At 36.0% G+C, this 24,853-nt stretch overlaps 1 protein-coding gene across 3 annotated transcripts in view; it reads right to left on the reverse strand.

Moving 5' to 3' along the window:
• LOC133533425 (zinc finger CCCH domain-containing protein 18-like) overlaps positions 1 to 24,853 on the reverse strand; it is a 65,263-nt gene that overhangs the window by 13,829 nt on the left and 26,581 nt on the right. For 2 of the 3 annotated variants that reach the window (XM_061872404.1, XM_061872403.1), the window contains exon 1: positions 4,407 to 4,615. The exons of the other annotated variant lie outside the window; for it this stretch is intronic. In XM_061872404.1, coding sequence (XP_061728388.1) covers positions 4,407 to 4,494 — 88 coding nt within the window. In that variant the 5' untranslated portion in view covers positions 4,495 to 4,615. Of the gene's footprint in view, positions 1 to 4,406; positions 4,616 to 24,853 lie in introns of those variants that run through there. 3 annotated transcript variants of the gene reach the window in all.

Genomic DNA, 24,853 nt, shown 5'->3' on the forward strand with positions numbered 1-24,853 from the left:
ATTCTGTACAAAAAGTGCAACAATGTTGAGAATCAACACTATGTTGATAAATACTGAACTCAAATCACATTGCTATAAACCCTTGAAAATATTATAAATCGCGGGACACTTCTGGATGAGACTAGCCCAGGACCGGGATAAGTGGCGTACAAGAAGAGAGACCTATGCTCAGCAGTGGGCGACTGGAGGCTAAAAATGATGATGATGATGATGAAAATATTATAAGGAAAAAATTACCATGTTTTGTATTTTTTCTTTAGCCTGAGTTTTTATAGGACTATAAGGTGGCAATGAGGCTTAAGTTGAGGATTTCTTATAAAATGGACCGTTAAAGGTAGGGTCTGGATTCCGGATATATCAAATTAAAGATCCGGATCCAACGTCTTATAGGATCCGGATATTTCGAATCTCACGGATGCGTGAAATATGGTCATGGACCTATAGCACAAACAAGTTTCGAATGAAATTGATGAATGGTTTCGTACATTATGTCAACCAAAAATGTATGTAGGTCCATTTTATTTATTCAAATACAACTTTTTATTTCTTTATGGTTATAATGCCGGAATGGACTGAATGAGCTAGATACTTTTTCTAAGCAATTCCCTTACCTCAATCTAAGGACTATTATTTAAAGGTACATAAAGTAAGCTTTTTAATTAGTGTAATTTTATCAAACCGGTATATAAAAAATAAACATGTTTTTCAAATTTGTCGTCTAAGAATTAAATATAGCTTTTAAGGCGCGGTGTATAGTAAAATGCGCTATTTTTAAATCGATATTTACAGGCTTGTACAAGGATTTCATCGATTATTTTCTAGTATGTATAACTTCAGTCTTTGAACTAGCCGTATGCTTGTCAGAAACACGATGGCTCATCTTTTTCTCGATAAATTTTTGCTTTGAAAATATGCTTAAAACTGTATTTATTTCGATATTTTAGAAGTACTATGATGAATATCAATATGAAATTTACTTCATTCAATAGCTTTTAAGTAACTCTAACATTTTGCTTGTCAGTTTATCGATGCGTTAATTTTTTCATTCATAATTATGAATTCAACATTTTGTCTACTAAACGTTACCCTGCGCGGCAATACCGTCAGTACGCCAGTACGCCCGTGACCACTGTCAGCGTCGGACCTGTGCTAGTTTAGCGGACGTTACATAAACTGGATAATCACACTATAAATACACAAATATGTTATACACACAATGTTTTCATCACTCTTACGAAGAAAAAACTAATTTTTAAGCTAATTGATTCTTAAATACGGTGACATTTCAGACATCCATCCGTCATATTATCTTTTTTGACAAGTTTTACACACGCACCTGGCATACAGCCACGATTAACCAAATGATGAAATGGTGCCTTGCACCCGAGTTAAACACTCTACTTTTCATTTTTAATACGAGGAAGGTAAAATACATGTACATTTTAAAAAACACTGCTAAGTATAAAATTCAGTAGTACTTATTTCGTGAGGGGTACCTACTTTTAATTATCAATTTAGGTAAAATAATATTTTAAATGGCTATTACAGTAATAATCAAATTGAATACCTATTTTTAAACGTAAACAAATAAAATTAATCCGCTTGTTTAATTTATATAAGTCATTATATTGGAACAGCTTCATTTTTAACACATACAGGATGCAGGAGATATACTGGATTTAAATAGTGCTTAGTGAAAGGTACCATTTCACGTTTTTGTGGAAGTGCTCAAATGGCTGTAATAGTTTATGTTATAAGTGTTGAATTTGTTTGGTATTTCTGGTTTATTAACTTTCATATGGTATACACTTAAGACTTTATTTACAACATTTATCAACTATTTTATTTTGTAAGGTGAGCAGGAGTGATATTTACCCTTCAAATTCCATTCAAAATTTTGCAAGTACTCGGTTCGGAAGTTCGTATATATTTGTACCTCTCGCCAATATTAAATAATAAGCACTAAATACGCTATTCGATTAGAACAATTAAATTATTGTCTTCTTCTTCTTGGTCCCTCAATGCTGAGGATCGTGACATCATGTCCTTCTGTTGAAGTTGTCCTTGTTGTTGTTAAATTATTGTAATGTTTATGCATTTCGCCACATGCACCTAACTAATCAAACCTAGCAACAGTGACAGTTTTCCAGTTTCCTTATTAAAAATGACTACCACCACAAAACAAAGTTATGATCGGAGGTAATTGTTAATTAATTTTCTACGTAGGGCTTAAAATTCAAAGGATAAGTCATAAAAAGTGCCCGTGAGGAAACGGAATTTTTTTAACCACGTATTCCTGAGGTCATAAGTCATAAGAAGAATTTCATGTACAAGTTTAAGTCAATTCCGCAATACAAAAAAATGTTTTTTTTTTTTTTTTTACTTTTTGTATGTTTTTAAACATATTAAGATCATGTTCTTGGAAAATTTATGGATTAATATAAATTGGTACATTTTTTTTCGTAAAAATTAGTCTATTCAAATGGTACCTTGTGACTTTGATATCTGTCAAGAAGGTAGTCTAGACTAAGTCCCAAAGTGGCGATTGGCGACATAGCCATCAAAAAGGCGTTATGCACTAAAACACAACGAAAAATATTTTTTTAAATTGGTATTAACTCTGAAACTAGGCGAATTAAAAAAGTTTATATGACATTTTTGCCTCTAAATACGATCCGGAATATACTGTTAAAATCTTTCCGTTTCCTCGAGGGTACCGTGTATTTACAAAATAACCTCTTTAAAAATCAAGACAGAACTCGACCTAGGCGTTCGATCCCGGATGAACGGTCCTTAACAACCAAGCGTTAACAAGCGTGTGTATGTATGTTTTCCTTGTCTAACTTGCTAGCTACTTTTGGGCGCTAGAAGAGCGTAAATATACTTCAAAGCCTTTAATTTTGCCACTAAATATGGCAACACCTCACTAACCACCCTCTGTTGGCCGACAGCTTTCTGGCTATCGCATCGACCCGTGAGTGGTGGGCCACCACTTGAAGGGATAAATAACATAGTTGACGTTAAAATAATTTTGTTCATCGGAAAGTTTTGTATGTTAATTAACTTTACGGAACAGGTCTTAACTGTACTTCTTTCCAAAGGAAAATAATACTCATTGAGACAATTCTAACAACCTCAAACGCAATTTGGTTGCGATATTTTGACACAGAGTTCCTATGGCCACCTCCTCTCTCATGCATCAGATCAGCTCGATGGTACCATAATATTTCATTGTCACCCTACTTACATATGTATGCAGATTTTCAACTTCATCTGAAACCTCAGTGGGTCAAATATACTTGTAATATTTGATTACAGACAGAGTAGACAGACAACAGACTGATTCTTTATTAGACATTAATTAAAGTCAGTCAAATATACTCATTACTATATAACTTCGAAGTAGTAGTAGTAGTAGTATAAGTGCATTTTTGCCATTATAAACTTTAAATAATAAATAATAATAGCAGTTTTGTCGACTTTTGCATTTAAAATTTATAATCGTCTTCATTGTCGTCAATTCAAAAAATAATATAGAAATAGTCGTTACAGTTAGAGTCATGGTTCTTTTTAGAGAAGATAGCATAATTTATTTACTTTTTACTTATGCTTATGTTTTCAGTTATCTCAATACCAGCAAAAACATGCTACCTTTTTACGTTCACTTCCACAAATTACTTAGCTTTGCTAGTATTCTTCCTTTTTTCACTACTTGCCCGAAATTGACTTCTATTGCATTTTTAAGGTCAACTAAGTTTTGAATAGGTATCTATATATGATTTAAAGCAGACAGTTGTAACTTTTGTCTGAATTAGTAAGTAATATTATTTCGACACAAAACGATTTGGTATCATTTTACTAGGTTCTCAATTTGCCGCGGTATACTCTAGTATTATATATAATTATCAAATTTTTAATTTCATTAAGTTTAAATCATAATCAATATAAATTTCCGGAAAAGATCCCAGAACTAACAAACCAGAATACGGATGGCGTCAGAATAAGGACGTAGACTTGCTGCGAGCGCGGCGCGCGGGGCGCCCGCCTGCCTGCTTTACCACTTCGTCTGCTTCACCCCCTCAAAAACCTAAAATCTGTCTATAAGAGCGCCTTAACACCATCATCATATCAGTTTGTCAGTTTAATTTACTTTTTTTTTGCTAAAAATAGACCTACATAAGTCATCGCATCCGTATGAAACGTAACCTTTTTTTATACAGATCTGTATTATCCGAATTATCCCGATATCCGGATCCGTCAAATTGTAATATCCGAAATATCAGGATCTGATAAATTTGGGAATCTTGGAAACCCTAGTAACAGGATTATTTTTGGTAAGAAGACTACTGGTTACTGGGAATAGCCACTTTAGGCCATAAAGGAAGGGAAAATGTAGCGTAACTTACGCCAGGCGGCATATACGTCGTTCATGGTGTCTCCGGGAGAGTCGCTCGCCCTCGAGCTCCTGGACTCCCTGTCTCCATGGCTCTCCATCTTGGCTCACTTTTCTCATGTATGAACGTTACTCAAAGTAGACATAGTGCTAACACAGTTCTGTTAGTTGAATCAAGTTGAGTTGATAAATTCACTTCGATCGCGCACATCTAAATAAAACACTTCGTGGTTTAAAATTCTGAACGGCCACTTAATTAAGATTGCAGTGATGTTAAATCTTCACAAATAATTATCAGATAAGATAAAGCTATAATATAATAAGTTTATGGGTAAAATATAAATTTGGCTCCACGTTTCTATCATTTTAGGTATCATATCTTCGTTGGCGACGACCGATGTGTATCACGAGTCTTGGCTTTCGGCGCATGCTCGCCCATCTTCCTAAAGATGATACGACTCGGTGATATGTGCATATTATACGTTACAATGATACAAATGTGGTGTGAAATTGTAAGATGGTTGTGACGTCATAGAGTAACTTCCTAAGGACCTAAACAATAAAAATCGCAGTTTTCCTTAAAACATGTGCATCATACATTTTATATAAAACTACATTTTCTGAACTTTTCCACATTGATTCTTCTTAAAACATTGTCACCGTTGGTTATTGGAATGCATTCTCGCGTGATACTTTCCCGCATCGCAAGGTATTCCGGCTTACGGTACCTCCCATTTACATACAAACCTGATCTAACCCTAACTGGCTAACTGTACTTCACACGGCGACTGGATACCCACAAGACAGTCTCACTGTTTGCTCAAATTGTTAGTATCCGAATCAAATTAATTGTAGTACCTACAATCAGCTGCAAAGATATCTAACTCATTTTCCCCGAAAACAGGGAATACGAGTACACGAAGATACAAGGCTGACAATTCCTATTTCGGTCTAATTTTCTGTCTCATAAAAACGCGCAAAAGAAAATAATGCTCCGCGCAGCTCTACGTCACTTTGCAGGCCTAGACTGGCAATGTTGCATGAACCCCTTTGCCGGCCACAGCTTCCAAAATATAAATTTCTAGTACGAAGTAGGACCTACGGCATTTTTTCCGATTTTAATTGAGCTCGTAGCTTAGGTATCTTTGACTCAATTCTTTGACTGAGCAGAACTTTTGTAGTAAAAGTAGAGTAACATAGTGATCATGGTTCCATTTTTATCACTTGTCACTATACCCGTCACTTTCGCACTTACATACTTGTTAGAACGTGACAGGCATGGTGACAAATGATGAAGAGCCGACCATCTTAGCCCTACAGGATAGATTTGTTTTTGTATAAGGTACTTGCGCCTAAAATGACCCATCATCGTTTTGAACCCATTCACAATTATAAAATCAACAATTATGAAAGTAGGCAAGCTTAAAAATCGGCGCATCTTAGGCGCAAGTACCTATCTTACTTTGAAACCTACTTAAAACTTATAAAGCCAACTGACAAAAATAAAAGTCGTCTTTTCAATTTGACCCGGACATTTGTATTAACAATATTATTTTCGACAGTTTTGAGCAAAGAGGTAACCTCAATTACCAGATTAGTGCCTTACATAAACATATTAAAAGTGAATACATTTCATAATGCGCCAAACATCGATGTTTACCGACAATTACAGAGAGAGGTTAAGCGTTTCTTAAACGATACCGTTAAAGCTGTTATTACATCAGGATCTTGCGTGTTCCCAATGTTTAAGTTGATGATTAACTTATTTTCATCATAAAAGATTGGAACGCTGGGTAACGAAGACACACATTAACAAAATACCTACTTATTCTACAATTAAGTATGTTCTATTTATACCGTAAGATAATTTTGTTTTGATTATAAGAACGCATTTATCATGATTTCGGAATGTAAAATTTTCAGGAGACCATTCCTCAATGCGCTGTATAACAACAACAACAAAAAATCTTCTGATTAAATTTCTGACCTTTGACTCGAGTCAGCCAAGTGGCGACGTAAATATACAACGTGTCACTGTAATAAAGCAAAAACAAATACTTCAAAATTTTTCGTAATCGAGACAAGAACGAGTAAATTTATGAGGGGTTAATTAATTAAAATTCCTTGTATTTACTTTTCATGACAGCAGCAAAGTTTGGGGTATTGTATCATATGTGGATTTATATCTGCGATCTTGTAGAACTGCTAATTAGTGGCACTGCCAGTGAAAGGTGCCAAGTTTGGAGCACGGATTAGCACGAGCCAAATAATTAGTCTAACTAAATTACGCACACGTGAAATTGTTTCAGTTGCATTAACATAGTTGAAATTGCGAAAGCAAGTGAAAACTTGCCCGTTAGCATTTTTTAAATATTTAAAAGTTGATTAAGTAGTATTATAGGTACAGATTATTCTATGGTATATCATCTTATTACTGCTCAATCTTATCAACTGTCTCAGTTACGCGGCATATCTATAGTAGTATAGTATATTTCAAATCTTTCACATTATTATAGCTATAGCGTCGCGTCGAATGATAGTCCCTACACTGACATATATGTACAGTCATGTCTGAAAATATTGATACGAAAAATGTGCCAAAAATATGTATACACTACCTTAATATATGGGCATTAAAGTCGTCCTCAACGAAGTGCAAGTCTCTTTTGGTTGGGCTTAATGATTTTTTTTAGATAATACGTTTTTACCGCATTCATATTACTTAAATCTCACATTTCCAAATAAATTAATGTGCTAAAACAATGTCTACATACATTTTACGGGACAGCAGACCATCATTCGACGCGAGGGCTATACCTATTGTATAGCTTAGGTTATGTGACCTGTGCAAACTGCTTTAAAATAATTATTTTCTAGACTCCCGAGTATGACTTATGTACAATATGACTTTCAAAGCTTCGAAAACGAGAATCGTGATATTCTTGATCTTGACTCTCCGTTATAAAAGCGGTTTTCTAGACAAGCTAACGAGCTCTGTCTGAAGGCCTGAATCTACACGAGTTTTACTGGTAAAGTAAGGAACTTAAGCACGAAGAATTTGGTTCAATGACCCGGCATTTCCTATTGCTCTCGCACGCGCATATTGCTGTCTCGCCGACGATGCCGGCGATCAATGCCACCGTGCGAGCGGGACTGCAATAAAAATACGCTCGTGTGATACGAAATTTATTATGCTTCTTCTTCTTCTTTGTCTATCCCTGCTCCCGTTATCTGGGGTCGGGGCTCCTCACACTTCAGCGCCAGGCCTGTCGGTCCCGGATTGTCGGTTTTGGCAATTGGACTTTCTTAAGGTCTCTCTCGATGTTGGACCTCCAGGTTAATGGCGGCCGCTACCTCTCTCGTGTTCTGGTAAGTATAGATCGATTTTATCGATCATTACATGGTTATACCATCAAATTCTTCATGCTTAACATCATTAATTTTAAAAATGTGTATTACTATGGCTTATTATTTACATAGTTCATGTGGCAGTTATCTAACCAGAGTTCAGAGATAAAGGTTATCAGATGGCGCGGCACGCTAGTTTCGTTGCCAGTAATAACGTACGCGAGAGGAGCGAAACGTCGAACGGAACAGGGTTCCGTCAATGTAATCTATTATCTTAATGTAGATACCTAACTCGTTCTATCATATCCGGTAGTTAGATGTTATCTGATTATGTAGTTCCGTCGCAGACGCCACTTCGCATCGACTTTGCAATGAGATAAGTTTATGGAAAAAAGAAAACATTTTTGGTAGGTTTTATCGCAGACTGTACTTTTCTTTCCACAAGCAACTAATATTCATCGAGACAAATCTAACGACTCCAACCACAATTAGTTTGTGTATTGTTTTATCACAGAGATCCCATGGCCACCTGCTGTCTCCATTGTCAGATCAGCTCCATGTAATCATAATATTGAATTGACATCTGATTTACATATTCATCCGATTTGCAAAATTTCTGCTCAATCGGAAATCCTGAAGCGGGCCCAATTTAGCTTCCAACTTCCAAAATTTGACCCACACTAACTAACAGGGCAAGTTAAATAAAAGCTTGTAACAAATTGAGGGAATGTCATTATAAATGTCATAGAATTTTTACGCTAATGATGACATTGTCACACTTTGACCGACTCTAATCATTATTCTGTGTCATTATCATTAATGAAGAGCATGACGAGAAAAAAAACCCAGGGCAAAGTCCCGTCAAAAAGGTATTCTTGGTAACCTAGCCACTACGCCACAACTAGATTAAAGGTCCGATTGTACTGCCGTACGAACCGATAACTTGTGCCGATTTGTCACAAGTAGTGCAGCTAAAACATTTGACATCTCGACATTTCAAAATATTTTTTTTTATCAATAAGTTAAGAATTAATGAAAAACTGAATACACAGAATTTATCGAAATCTAACAAAGACACCATGTATTGGACAGGGGTCGTCAAATCATGGCTCGCGACATTTACAAAAACTTTAACACGGAGGTTGGCGGCAGACTTTTTTTTTGTAATTAACTAGTTACAAATAGTTACAATACAATACAAATACTCTTTCTTGCACATCTCAATACAGAAACAATACAAATAATACAATAAAAGTTATCTCTTTTTTTGAGAAGGGAACAGTTACATTACAACCCAAAAACAATAGCCAATCAAAAGGAGGAGGAACCCTAAAATCTCATGTTTATCATATACACATTCCCACGAGCGAGAAAGTCAGGTCGTGAGAAAACGCTTAGAAAAAGACAATTACTGTAATCGGTTACACGCCATTCTGAACCTCAACGCTACGTAATAAGACTAACGAGAGGGTGACATTAAGGTGTCGGCTATATGCCATAGATTACAAGTACTTACGTAAAATGAGATGTTACAGTTCGAATGTCGCGTGTGAGAATTGCGTAAGCGCAAATTCGATGGTTTTATGTAATGTTTGTCATATTACCACTTTTACAAGGTTTAAATAATCCTGTGTTGGTTTAAATTATTGTACGTTAAACTTAATAAAATATGTAGAATGCCTGAATGGGGTAAGCGTATAAAAAAGCGGCCAAGTACGAGTCGGACTCGCGCATGAAGGGTTCCGTACCATTTAAGACGTATTAAAAAAAATCTACTTACTAGATCTCGTTCAACATTTTACCACTTTGGACACACATTTTACCACTTTGGAAGTGTCTCTCGCGCAAACTATTCAGTTTAGAAAAAAATGATATTAGAAACCTCAATATCATTTTTGAAGACCTATCCGTAGATACCCCACACGTATGGGTTTGATGAAAAAAGATTTTTTGAGTTTCAGTTCTAAGTATGGGGAACCCCCGAAATTTATTGCTTTTTTTCTATTTTTGTGTAAAAATCCTAATGCGGTTCATAGAATACATCTACTTACCAAGTTTGAACAGTATAGCCCTTATAGTTTCGGAAAAAGTGGCGGTGACATAATCGGACAGACAGACGGACATGACGAATCTATAAGGGTTCCGTTTTTTGCCATTTGGCTACGGAACCCTAAAAAGGGTTAAATTAATGTTTAAACAATAAGATATGTACTTGAAATGTCTGTGATATCAAAGGTTCAAATTTCATCGAAACAGGTAGATAGAATATACATTTTAATGGATAGCTCATGATTTATGAGATCTCATTGATGTCATAATGGAAACCTGTATACTCAGTATAGTATTGTCGCTGCGGCAATTAGTGTAACTAAGGATACTTTGCATGGGGTCTTTCGACCCCTTATCGCAGTGAACGTGTTAATTGGTTACAACTGTAATGGGCAAAAAACGTTGATCTAATAACTGTTCCAAAAGTTTTGTCTTAAATTGTAATTAAAATGACGAAAAATAGAAAAAAATGTCCGTTTGCAGTCGCACAGTAGGCTCTCTGAACCTGCTAACTGTACCGCAAGATAACATCAGAGAGCGTCTCACGAAACATGTTGTTTGCAGAACCTCGTTCGTGGGAGAAGTGAGAAATTGTTGGAAAATCAACCTGTTTGACCAATGTTAGGTTTTATGTCATTGCAAACGGTCGTCGGTCGGCTAAAGTCGGACCAAGCCGTAATGTCATCTTTCAAATAAGTGGTTTCTTGTTCTCTACCTACCCTTAATTTGACAGAAATTATGAAATGTCGTCAGTGCAAACGTCCTCGGTGCTCAATATAGAGTTGCCACCCATGCTATAATATATATACATACATGCTGCTGTGTATCATACTATATTTTCGTCAATTGTACTATATTTTATTCATAAACAATATAGTACGAAAAATACTACATTTCATCACTAAAAAGGGGGTATACAATATCCATGTCCACGATATCCATCGTACGCTTCTTGGATTTTTGAACGCCGCAATTCGCCTCAAATCGGTGTTCAAATTTTTTCAATTAGTAAATACTTTTTTTTACAATAATACTATTTTTCTGTACAAAAAAAGGTGGCAACCCTAGCCTAATAGTACCTAGCAATAATTCTGGTTACGAAAAAATTCCAAAAATAGGGTCACAGGTTATGGCCAGTATTTTAGACGTTGCCAAATTAAGGGTTAAACTTGTAAGTTACAATAATAAAAATAAATGTTTATTTTACTTTCACAATAATCATCTTAAAGTTAGTGATTGCAACCTCCTTTTAAGCTTTAATATACCCGGTGCCAGGAGGAGGATGCCAAATATTACTTAAGTACAGCCAGGAATAAGGAGAATATACTCGGTATCAACGGACATAAACGCACAGGCAAAGCACACAGTCAGTATACACTATTGAGACGTTTTCAAAGGAGCTCGACCAATTTTATGATGCGTTGCCATTTTACGGTTATTTCAAGTCAAAATCTATACATAATGCAAACATTAATAGTCAATTGAAACATGACACATTTGAAAGTATTTTCGATGTTAACTGTCAATACTGTCTATTTTGGTAGATACATACAGTAGAGATTTAACACAAGCGAAATTGACATTTAGGCGGGCCAGGGCAGATTCGTATTGAGACAGTTTCGTTTTTGGGCCCGAATCTGAGTAAGCCCGACTCTGTAGAGGCCAGATTCGCCATAGGTATCTTTCTGAACAAAACAATATCGACATACGACTTATGATATAGAAGTCACTTTCTTTTTAAAACAATTTCTGAGTAGGTCAGATTCGTATATGGTCCCGTGACATGACAGTAATACGTCTGATTGGTAATAAGTTGGGATCGGATTTATGCAGTTTCTTATCTCATCCGATTAGCAACGATTCGATTAAAATATTAAGCAGATTCTTTTAATGATGAATTCTGGAAATAACGCTTTCTTATTAGGACAGATTTTATGTATATTTAATTTCGAAAAGGCCAGGTACAATCAGCAGATATCTGAGATACTGGCCACTTTAAGATTAAATATGATAAAGTAATTAATAGATAGTTCTTAATGACAATGTCACAATGGTTATGTGATTTTCTGACCTACTCAGAATCCGGCATTATGAGAATCTGAAGAGCTAGGAATTTGAGATCTTAATAACCTGACATCTTAGGAACTTGGATAACTAATAAAATGCTCTATACATTATCGAACTTACTCAGAATCAGAATTAAATAGAAACTGGCAACATTAGAGTCATACTTACTCAGATTTTGGCCTAAAACTCAACTGGTTTAATACGAACCCGTCTTGCCCCGCCTAAAGGGAAATTGACAGTAACTCTATCCAGTTACCTGTATCGTGTTTCTCAAAAGGCAGCGGCGATATCTCATGTCAGATCGAGGATGTGACGTCACAGCGCCATTTTAATGTTATACGTCAGATTCATTGTGATCCTGCGCGCGCGCAGCCCGTTGACGAATAAATTATGGGGAATGGTTACGATTATAAGACACTAATCCGTCAATGTTCAAGACAGTAGGATTTTAAATTATTATGAAGAACTGTCGGATTTTTTATGATAATTTGTATGTAGATAACTCGATCGGAAATAGTTAATTGTAGGGGCAAAAAAAATTATGTGATATCAAATTATACATTTTTAGCTTTACCACACTTTCTCATTTCACCAGTTTAGGCGTGAAAGTAAAATAATTATTTATTTTCACGTGTTTTTCTTATCAATTATGCCATTTTTTTACAACATAATAATTTAGTAACCAAGTGTTGTGAGTATTCTAATATACATATGTGAATAAAATAAATAAAGCCGGTTTTAAACTTTAATTTAAACCTGAGCTGGCCTTATGATTAATCTTGTACAAGATATACAACTAATTTACAACAAGTTTATTATCATAGTAAACAGATCTGTACCCCTAGTGTAAATTTGATCGACATCATAACGTGACGAACGCGTTTGCGTTAAGTCTCATTTTGTATAGGATTTTGAGTTTTCAAAACGTCCCGCTTGGCGCGCTCTTTCTAAATCCAATACAAAATGAGACTAAACGCAAACGCGTATGTCACGTTTCGAATTCGAATTTATTTACACTAGGGGTACAGATAACATAAGTAATATATTTGTTTACAGTGCGTGACGTCAAGTTGACTTGCTACGTCGCTGCCTATCTATTTATAATTTATGTTTTAATTTTGAACAACGTATGAGACTCTTCTAAGTAGTGAAGTACCTATATCAACTGTTATAATTTTATGCATTGTATCGTTGATTTTTTCATTGTGATTGACATCTGTATATCAAATTTAATAAATGGCATATAAAAGTACACATGTGTTAAAAATTATAGTAGGTTTTGTACTGTATCTACTCACCTAATAATAAATACTACAAACTATATACAAGTTACTCTACTTTAAATCTGTAACCAAGTAAGTTACTCTATTTCATATTTAAGTACTTATTAAAAATATAAATGTAGAAGAGTCGGTCCTGAGAAATATAATCTGAACCTGACCTCAAGCGAGATAACTGTTCGTTTGAAATATATTCGATAACCAGCTCTTTAAAATAAATTACACCAACGAGTAATATCTACATAATTTTACAATAAATGTTAATCATTATTATCCGCTATCAGCATTCTGATAGATCTCATCTAATCCTACCAGTTTTATGACGAATACTTATTTTAATTTATACGCATATTTTACAACTTATTCATAAAACTATGTTTTTATCAACAACCGCTTGGCCCAGTCTTAAATAATGCTTCTAACTGAGTGAGTGAACAAAGAAAATACTTATTCGACAATCGTAATGCCACAAAAGTCGTATACATTGCGTAATTTTTTGCTTTTTTACTATAATTAGTGGGAAAATAACTTTGAAAAATTTTGGTATTTCTAAATTAATAAACCACCTTTCAGTCAGTGGTGTTTGCTGCTCAACAGAAGTAACTAAGCGGACGAGTTGTCCAAATTAATCTGCACACGCTTTACTTATTCAGATCATTTTGAATGCCTTTACACCTTTGTAATTCTGTTCTGCTGCTTACTGTGCTAACATTCATAGCAAATCCTTGACAAGTTTAACAAAAGCATGTTTTTAAAAACCTTCGCCATTTCTAAGTTTTGAGTGGCTTTGAGACTAGTAAAACTCATTAACCTTGGCAAAACTGCCAAAACGTGAGACCATGGAGGTAATCTCGCCATCACACGAATTGGTCTACCATGTTACATACTGATACATTGTCAACCTTATTGCGAACATATAAGGTCCAACCATGTACAGTTGTTACTATTACTACGTAAACAACTCTACCTCTATTTGTGCCGATTTTAGGCAAACGGTAATTTGTAACGTCGGTCGACGGTAAGGATTTAATTCCGTTACAAAGGAATCACAAATCGCCCTATTAAGGTTCCTTTTAAGGGTTCCGTAGCCAAAATGGCCAAAACGGAACCCCTATATCCATCCGTGTGTCCGGTGTGTCTGTCGGTATGTCACAGCCATTTTACTCGGAAACTATAAGATATTTTTTGATGGAATTTTATATAAATATCGCGAAGATAAGCCTTTTTGCTTGTATAGCTTTTTATAATAACCCTCTATTATGCGTGGTCCAACGTCCAACACGCATATTGGCCGGTTTTTAGGGTTCCGTACCCAAAGAGTCAAACGGGACCCTATTACTGAGACTCCGCTGTCCGTCCGTCCGTCTGTCACCAGGCTGCATCTCATGAACCGTGATAGTTAGCCAGTTGAAATTTCTACAGATTATGTATTTCTGTTGCCGCTATAACAACAAATACTAAAAACAGAATAAAATAAATATTTCTTTCCAATCTCTAAGTTAAGCAACGTCGGGCGGGGTCAGTACTTGGATGGGTGACCGTTTTTATAGATAATGGTACGGAACCCTTCCTGTGCGAGTCCGACTCGCACTTGGCCGGTTTTTTTCTGTAAATCTTACATTTGTTAGGTACTTGGTCAAGTGTGATGGTTGGTTTTCGATGAATGTCAGTCTTAATTTTTGTTCATTACTCATTACCTACTGTCATTAGTCGAGTAATTAAAGTACGTAATTGCCTGTCGCTAACTGCGCGAGGACAGCTACCGTTTCGCCTGTCATTTTATCCGAGTCTTAAGAAGGAAGGTCATTTCATTTGTTGAAATTAATTTTGCAGAAACAAGAACAGATCTGAGTTCGCTGAAATCCTACATTTCATCCAATATGTGACATTATCATTGGGCTGGACATATTTCTACGCAGAGTGATGGCAAGTGGACCAAACAGTTGACAGATTGGTGGCCGCTTTCTGATGAAAGAAGTGCCTGGCGTCCTTTGGCTTGTTGGGTGGATGACATTCGAAAAATCGCGGGACACTTCTGGATGAGACTAGTCCAGGCGGTCCTGGGATAAGTGGCGTACACGAAGACAAACCTATGCTCAGCAGTGGGCGACTGGAGGCTAAAATGATGATGATGATGTGAAATTACTTTTTATCTTGGATTTTTAATGACGCCTCCACACTATGCATTTATGAATGTGATGAGTGTCATTTTATAAGTGGATTTAAAATATTACCCGACCGTAGATCAGAAATAGGTAAATATCCATAGAAAGTCATAATTATTAATGCATATCAATACCGCGTAATTAATTGAAGCGCAATATGACACTGCATTGCGTGTTGCTCTGAAATATTGCAGAAACTATACTTAATGTTGCTATTACACGATTACTTACATCTCCTGTCCACTATATTACAATAAGTAAGTAAGTAAGTAAGTAAATATTCTTTATTGCACCAACAATTATACATTTTACATACATCTAAAACTACAAATGAATTCGAAATAAGAGGTAGTTTTTGCCATTAGAAAAACTACTGGACTCCACTTTTTATTCCATTATTGTATTTAAAGCTTACGGTACATTCATTTACGCAGATTTGTATGTAAATGAAGATGTTAATAAGATAATAACAATTCGTCAGTGTTCGATTTATACTCCATTTTTAGGGTTCCGTAGTCAACTAGGAACAGTAGGAACCCTTATAGTTTCGCCATGTCCGTCTGTCTGTCTGTCTGTCTGTCTGTCCGAGGCTTTGCTCCGTGGTCGTTAGTGCTAGAAAGCTGAAATTCGGCATGAACATATAAATCAACAAAGTCGACAAAGTCGTACAAAAAAAATCTAAAAAAATAATTTTTTGGAGGGTACCTCCCCTACACGTAAAGTGGGGGTGATTTTATTTTTTGCTTCAACCCTTCAGTGTGGGGTATCGTTGGAAAGGTCTTTCAAAACTAATAGGGGTCTTCAACAAACATTTTTTGATAAGTGAATATATTCGGAGATAATCGCTCCGAAAGTAAAAAAAAATCTGTCCCCCCCCCCTCTAACTTTTGAACCATAGGTCCAAAAATTATGAAAAAAATCGTGGAAGTAGAGCTTAAGAAAGACATTAAATGAAAACTATAGCGGACATGATCAGTTTAGCTGTTTTTGAGTTATCGCAAAAAGTTCCCCCTTCATAGTAAAAAGACTTACTTTACCTAATTAGGTGCTGATTATGCAAATTTGCCTATTTGTTTAACTCGCGTGAAAGTTACCGTTTCATCCCTAGGTTAACAATTTACTATACTTTAAGCTCTAGTTTAGCTTATTGTGACGGAAGAGTAACTACGGAACCCTACACTGAGCGTGGCCCGACATGCTCTTGGCCGGTTTTTTTTCTTATTGGTTAGTTTCCAAATAAGTATCCACTTTTCTATACATCAAGTATGGTGACGTGAGTACGTAAGTTGGGGCACGTACTGTACATATGATTATAGTGTAAGTAACTATATTCGAACCCAATCGATTCAGTTCCAAAGCTAATAAAGATATTGAGTAACCCTTTCACTTAGCACCCCTATTTATGTTGATGTCCGACGCGCCTACAAATTAGATTAGCACCGTCCTAATACATGCACTATGACATCACTGTACCAGTACGAAGAATAGCATCTAATGAAGAAGATTTTACACCATTGCGTTAAAAACAATCACTGCAAAATCAAAACATTGCAAAAATGGACGCAACATAACCTATAAATATAGCTTATTTCACTTTAACCTCACTTTTACACTGATCTGTTCTTATTACGATCGCAGCCACTCGTGTTTTTACTACAGATAAATATAATAAGGATTTTATTATAATTAATATTTTTAGACCCAGACAGCCGGTAGTCTGAGCTGCACTAACTAAATTATCAATTGGGGCCACACAGCTGATTATACACGATACCGACAAGGTTCTATTTAAAAAGGAGACGTAGAAATGAACTTTAATATTGATAAGGGAGAGTAGAAAGTGGAGAAATGGTTGTAAGTTAGAACCGTGTCGAAGTCAGGAGCGAAGGCTACTACGCATGCGTGAGGCGACACAATAGGTTCAAAATAGGAAGACAGAAAGCAAAAGATACTTTATTCCAGTAATAATAAAGTTTATAGTCGAGGAAGATGTGTATAACGCTTGCGTTGTGAGTCGTAGTAAATATTTCCAAATTATTTCAAGATTTACAAACAGTAACCAAGGAAATACGGACACTTGAGTACATATAATGTGTGTTTGATGACGGGTTAGAAGAAACTAAACATTCCACGCATATTTTATGTTGTATAAACGATGTATAATGACATCTGGTGTTGGGTAAAACCCACTGGTTTTCCCCATAAAAGTGGTGAATTATTAACTTTCACGGTAAAAGACCAAATTCATTTGTTACGTATTATTTACAATTTAACGTTGATATTTTAACAACCATTGACATCGCACATCTTTCGCCAGGTCATAAAACATACTTTACTATAACTTTCTCTGATAAGTAATGAATTTTGAGCAGGAAAATCAATGCTGACACTGTCATCCGTCATAAGCTCCAGTGCCAGAGTTTCGTACTTTGAACAAAATCGGACGGAAAAAATCCGCACTTTGATTCTAAGGGGTCCAGTGGATTATTCCCTTTCCAATAAAGAAAATAACTAGGTATGTTACCGCAATGTAATTTAAAAATACTCTCATATATGTATCGTCTACCAAAAAGAAGCCGTTGACAAAGTCGATAAAATTTGTCTCCTAATTTTACGCGTTGAACGTATACGTTCTCGATTCTCCACGCTAAATATTTTTAACTAATAACCACACCTGTGTGTGTATTGACTATCGATGTCCAGTTCGTCCAGGTAAACAGCGATGATGTCATGTTGACATCACTCTGGTATCGGTGACCTTCGTGCCATCTCGCCGATACTTATCTGATAATGTTTGCTCACTTTATTTACTGATAGTCAATGTCAGTTGCATAACTGTTGCGAATGATACTGTTTCTGTTTCGTAGATAAAAACATTTGGCAATCGACTCTTGACTGATGTAGCATCCATGTAACTCAATCCCCAACAGCTTGCCATATTTTCAGAGAGTTGAGCAATTCATGAAGAAAAGGAAAGCTTAATTAGCCTGAGAATATTTATTCAATTCAATTCTTTATTACAGATAACAAATGATCCATATTACAATAAAATTATGAAAATAACGTAAATTAAAAATGATTAAAATAATAAAATTAAATTTAAATCCTATACAAATAAAAAGGTACATTTCAGAGATCGATTATTATGATCGATCGATCGATTTATGACACCTCGTAACTGATGCCAGATGATATGACAATAATCTAACGAAACAATACCAAACCATTAGGCTTGAGAGCATATACACTCGATCAAACCTCCAACAAGCTTCTGTAGCCAATTTCTACTGCCAAAAGTGCGAAAGTTTGCCTAAATATATTAAGAAGATGTAAACCGCATGTAATAGACACAAGAGCCATGATAACACACTACAACAGATACATAAATAATAAGTTTTATATATTCTCATCAGGAAAAGTACTAAAATGAATATTATATTACAGCGTATTAATGTTTATGTTGCAGGATATTGCTCATTGTATTTGCAAATGCAGTCATATTTTTTCAAACCTATACGAATGCATGTTTACGTGAATAAGTGCATATGGAAGCGTTTTAATGGCTAGCCAATGCATCCTCATTGCAAATTGCAATAAACCTTATGACATATAGCTTGTACATTATGTATAGCAACACTCTTAAGTGATCATCGGTGGATCTTATGTCTTTGCGATAGAGTTCACCAATTGTCAATTAACTGTGTGGATGATAGTATATTCATTTGTTCCTTACGACATCTCTAATTGCCTGTTGTACAGTCAGCATCAAAAGTAACGGATCAAATAACGCTTCATAAGTATCTACCATTCTGTAACAGCTTAACAAAAAGTGATGTCTTATATATAGATCAACAAAGACTGTAAAAGATATACTTTTGAACGTGAATTTTAGAAATTTATGTATATTTGGAAAAGTTATCTGGGATGTCAGATACTTTTGGCGCGTTGTTTCATCAGCTACTATTGATGCTGACTGTATTACGGAGACAATTCGCTTCGTGGTTTCTCATTGAGCGCTAGTTGTATCTCTTTCCTCAATATGTCAAATAACAGTAGTATTATGGCCATATTATATTACAGCACAGCCCTACCAATTAACTCCGTCGGTTGGTGAGGTAGGTTCCTAGTGTTTTCTAGTATGACTGAATGACAGACTGAATTTTGTTTACAGTGCACATATAATGCAAATCCACATTAGCTTCGCATTTCAGCGGTAGACCATTACCCAATAGGTATAGTCATCATCAGATGTATCGGATCGGAATAGGTACAGTCATCATCATTCGTAGGTTTATTAGTGGTAATAAGGTAATCGTTACTCCGGGAAGGCCTATCGATGTAGTCTGGGAATACTCAAAGAGTTAAATAGTTGAATAATACTTTGTTATATGTTTTTGACGACTGTAATGTTTTTCGACGTTACATCAGTAACGACGTTACGAGAACAATTGTTTATTCGAATCTAGAAAATTCAACCATTCTGTCCGAATAGTCCTTTGTCTCAGATCTCATTGTAGTATGTTGGCATCGTGTGTGACAAGTGTGTACACAAGTGAGCCCGAGCAGCGTGTCAGATGTGTAGTGTTTAGTTGTATCCGGCTCGTGGGATCATTACGTACCGATGTTTTTAATGGCAAGAAAAACTTTACTAGAACTTTACTGTTTTTATGTTAAAATTTGCTAGTGTAACAATTACATACCTAGTTATTCACACGATTTTGACAAATGGCTTAGTTTGTCTGCCAACGTTCGGTAGCCCGGGCAAATGTAATGTAATGAAAGACTACACTTTATAGTCTATTCAATTCAATTCAATTGAATTGATTAGGGCTTAATCAATGCCTGGATCTCTAAAAATTAAGCCTTCAGCCCCATTTAGACGATTCAAGAACTTGCATGCGATTTTCGGTACATGCGGTATTTGGTCGATCAACTAAATTCATTATATACTCTGTATAGTTAGCTATGTATGGATGGAATATTGCATGCAAGTTCTTGAACCGTCTGAATGCGGCTTAAAAGTTTCTTTGTGGACGAAGTTGCGAGTGGAGGGTAGTTAATTCAACAAATGATTGATGTCGCACGAGCACAGTAACTCGAGCTACTTCATGACACACGGACCACAATAGTCTATACTTAACTAGACAACGCTGAATGATTTAAAACATAGCAAATATAATAACACCGATAACGCGCCAAGGCCTTTAACATATTCCTTAGTTAATGATAAGATAAGATAAGTTTATCTGCGACAATGAACTTTATTGCGTTATGTAGGCAACTAGGACGTGTTTCATTGTTTATATTTTGATTTAGTTTAGCGTGCCTTATAAAACCCTGTAAGTATGTAGGTACATATTACTTATGGCTGGTTTAACCACGAATTTCTTTAGGGTCGCTGTATGTACATTGTATAAAACTACTTTCGAAATTGATATGATTACATTATACAATATAAAAAAGTGACATAATCATTCGTCCATTGACATGTTTTATTAGGTAGGTACAAAATGTCCTCAATAGCCGGATGACAGTCATGTATTTTTTTTCTTACTTACATTTTTTTAAAGATCCATTAGAACTATTAGAAGGGATAGTTTTTAATTGGGCCTATCCCATTGTTTTTTTTTGTCATTACAAAAGAGACTTTGCAATATAAAATTAAGACACGACTGGAAAAAGCAAGTTTCTCCGCTTACACAGGTTACATTTCACAATGTCTAATCCATCATCAAGGTCGCAATTAAATGTTTTTCAATTACCAACTTGTGTTTCAACACAAGAGCCAGTAGCACTAGTTAGCGAAAACATCGATACGCCTATGTTATTGCCAATTATTGCGAAAATATCCAAGATGTAACGTGTTGAGCAGACGTTCAAGCGTGCTTGACAAGCATGTGGGCTTGACAATCGTGATTGATCGTTTATAACTTAGCTTGAAGCGATTTTCGACACAAAAAAAAAAGATTAAGAGTAACACGAAACTAGCGCCGCCATATAATCGAAGTTACGCTCTCATTTTAAAACGACTTTCTGAAGTAACATGACAGTTGACATGAATATTCAAGTATGTTACATATATACAGATATACGTTAGCTACTTGAATATAACTAGCAAGCTAGAAATATAGCTAGCAATTCCTAGCAATAAATCTAGTACCAGACATAGGTGTAGTACTAAGGTTTCTTGCTAGAAATTGTAATATAAATACTTAAATTAGAGCGAGGTAGAACTTTAACTTTACTTTTACATACAAAACTTCTACTCGCTGTATTTTCTTAATGCCATTCGATCGATACACACAAAGCCAAACCGACTGAAGCCAAAATATTAACAAAGGCTTTTCAACACCGAAGTTCGCAAATTGCGGGCATCTTTCTGTCACTGAAATTTACGCCTTATTGGAGTAAAGGAGAAAGATATTTATGAACGAATCCTATTCATAATGTTTCCGTACAGTTTTGCAACTTGCCGTACATGTGCTTGTCAAGCATGCTTGATAGTCTGCACACCACTTAAGTAAAGAGAAGTATTTCACCTTGAACCTTTGCAGTTTATCTTACTCGCCACGCCCGCTTATGCTATGGGTCGGTAGTTTCGTAGGTGGACTCATATGGCACTAAATTTCAAATAACCTTTAAAAAACCGTCGACTACTCAATTTAAAATGTCATTATTTTAGAGAGAAAACGCGCGAGTTCTCGATTTCCCGTGGAAACTAGTCAAAATAGTTAGGGTTATTTTTAAAGTATCGCGTCCCGTATTTTTACCTGTCCCGGTTTTGTCTCGTATATCAATACCGCCGTAGAATACTACATAAATGGTCTCAATTTTCCCTATGAAACCAGTTTGTACAACGTGATAATTATAGCAGTGAAGCTTTGCAAAGTGAATATAGTACTAACCCAATTTTCAACTACCCCATTGTTCCATATCAGATACGAATAATTATGGCAACCATACCTATCTTACATCTATCTTAATTATTAAATTGATTTTGAGTTGCGTCACATCAGTTTGACAGTGTATACCCCTCATATGTATATCCCGAATGTATTTTGATCGAACCACATACCAAAAACCGCAGATTTTAAGCAGCATTTATCTATGTCCTACTCGTAGCATCTTAAGTACAGTCAAATAATTTAATTTCCGTTCCATTTCGTACCTTGTCACTGTGACAATCAATATGAAAGTCGCTAGGGACCTCATACTATTGGACATTGACACTACTGTGACAAAGGTGTCGCGAACGTATTGCGAACCGGCTAATATTTGCCAACGTCAGGGAGTAGATGGCGCTAGTAGTCACGTTTAAGTTAAACAACCGCTTCTAGGTTATTGGGACTTTTTGGCTGAAGTTGAGAGGGTAGATGAGAACGACAGGAGGAAAAAGGAGGTTGTGTGCGAACAAGTCTACGGCGGAGTGATATTTGCTTTTTAGATCAAGTCAAGGACGTTCTTATTGTGTTATTAGAATAATGATGTGTCTCTTGTAGATTGTGACCAACGCTATCAGTACTCAGAGTGAACAGTGATCCAGTGAGGCTAATATGAACTTAAGGTAATAAAGTCGGACACCAGCACAACTCATATCGTCATCTCACTAACGTCCAGGCCTCGTATAGGTATGTAGTATGTTTACATATCGCTTTCCAGTATCCGTAAAAGCATTAGCTCATTCGATAGGTTAATAAGTATGGTGAGCTTGACGACAAAAGGTACGAAATGGTTGTTACTTGTTACTGACATTAATACCTCGACCGTACCTGAGATAAAAGTACCTAATACCTATAAATACGTGATCTTATGAACGGTGTTATATGATCCCCGTGTGGCCTTGCCGTGCATTGTACTTATACAATATAGTTCACTATACGTATTATTACGTATTAGGTATGTCAATAGCGAGAATGGTGAATCGTGCGCGGTCCATCACGATGAAATGCGTGCTGTTTGGCGAATTGATTTCTTCAGATCACTTAGTCATGCAATCACGACTTTTTCTAATGCAGACAAAGTGCAGAGCATGTCTATATTTAACAAGTTTTTAAAGAATGGACAAATGATGATTAAATACAGACAAACCCGCGTTAAGAAGATTCTGAAGTAATCAGTCCTAGGGGTACGCCGTATGCCACTGCAAACACTTAGAATTGGGTTGGATAATATATTACCGCTCCTAGGGTAGATAAGGCTAAACATCTGGGTTTCCTTTTTGGTTTAAAGTGGAATCCATCCTTCCCAAGAAGGATTCAATTGAATAAAAAAAAATCGGACAAGTGCGACTCGGAATTGCCCACCGAGGGTTCCGAATGAGAACGAGGTTTTTACAAATTTATCGTTTTGAGATAGATTTTTTCCTGTACTTGTAGCGTAAGACGATATTTGCCAATTTTTTTTAGTTTTAGGTCAACAGGAAGCAACCTATAAATTGTGATTCCCTTGAGAGTGTCGAAATATACGTTTTTTGCGGCATAAGCGGCCGTGACTTTTTTTCACAGTTTCAAGGGACTCAATCTATATATATGGTTTTAATTTCAATTCGATACTTTCACGTGTTCCCGAGATAAAAGGTCTTGACAGACAGACAGACGGACGGACAACAAAGTGATCCTATAAGAGTTTCGCTTTTCCCTTTTGAGGTACGGAACCCCAAAAATCATTGCGTGCAGTCATGAAACCGGAGATAAGCCTACGACTATATCGTTGCCAGTGGACCGGCACATGACAGCAATACCGCCATTGCCGGCCGATTACGGGGATTAAGCAATTATGACAGTTGCGTGTCTACAGTGTTTAAACACGGTTTTAACGATTTACATTCCGTACGAGTAGTAGCCTAATTTGTAGTCTTATAACTTATGAAAATAATCAATTAATCATACTTGCAATTAAGTATATGTATTTAGTGCCAAAATACGAATACGGTACGAATGCCAATTATGCTACTTATACTAGTAACATACGAGTATGTATACTTATACTACTAATAATAATAATGCTTAATTCTATCGCGTAATAACTGAAAATTAAAATCATTAATTTTCAATTTACGTGTATTACAATATTTACAATGCACTTAACATGAATGTCAAAAACTACCAATGGTTCTATTCTACCATATCTAACTTGCACAACGGAGCCGAGAAGATACCGGCGCAAGAAACGGCGGGTCTTCTTTTTCAATATAGTAATGATTAACAATAATTACATTACTTGCTATTGGGTTAATGGCTTTATGCATATGCACAGTAAGTACTATTATATATAGGTAGACTACCTACTTATAAAGGACGTAATTATTGTAAAACATCCCTATCCAGATTAGTGAGTAAAAAAAACATAAGCAGCTGGGGTCATCCGTCGGCGCGGCGCGGGCGCACCTGCCTTCCGGCCGCGCTTCCTGCGCGTTGTGTGACGTCACGCTCCGCTGCCCGCTCACTGACGCATGCGAGGGCTGCCGGTGCTATGCATATAGCAGCAGGTTTCGATGGGGAATAAAATAAAGGTAAACAGAGTAAGCCCTATCGAATTTTAATTCTGGGGCT

This window comes from Cydia pomonella, unplaced genomic scaffold (genome assembly GCF_033807575.1).
Source record: "Cydia pomonella isolate Wapato2018A unplaced genomic scaffold, ilCydPomo1 PGA_scaffold_163, whole genome shotgun sequence".
NCBI classification, from domain to species: Eukaryota; Metazoa; Arthropoda; class Insecta; order Lepidoptera; family Tortricidae; genus Cydia; species Cydia pomonella.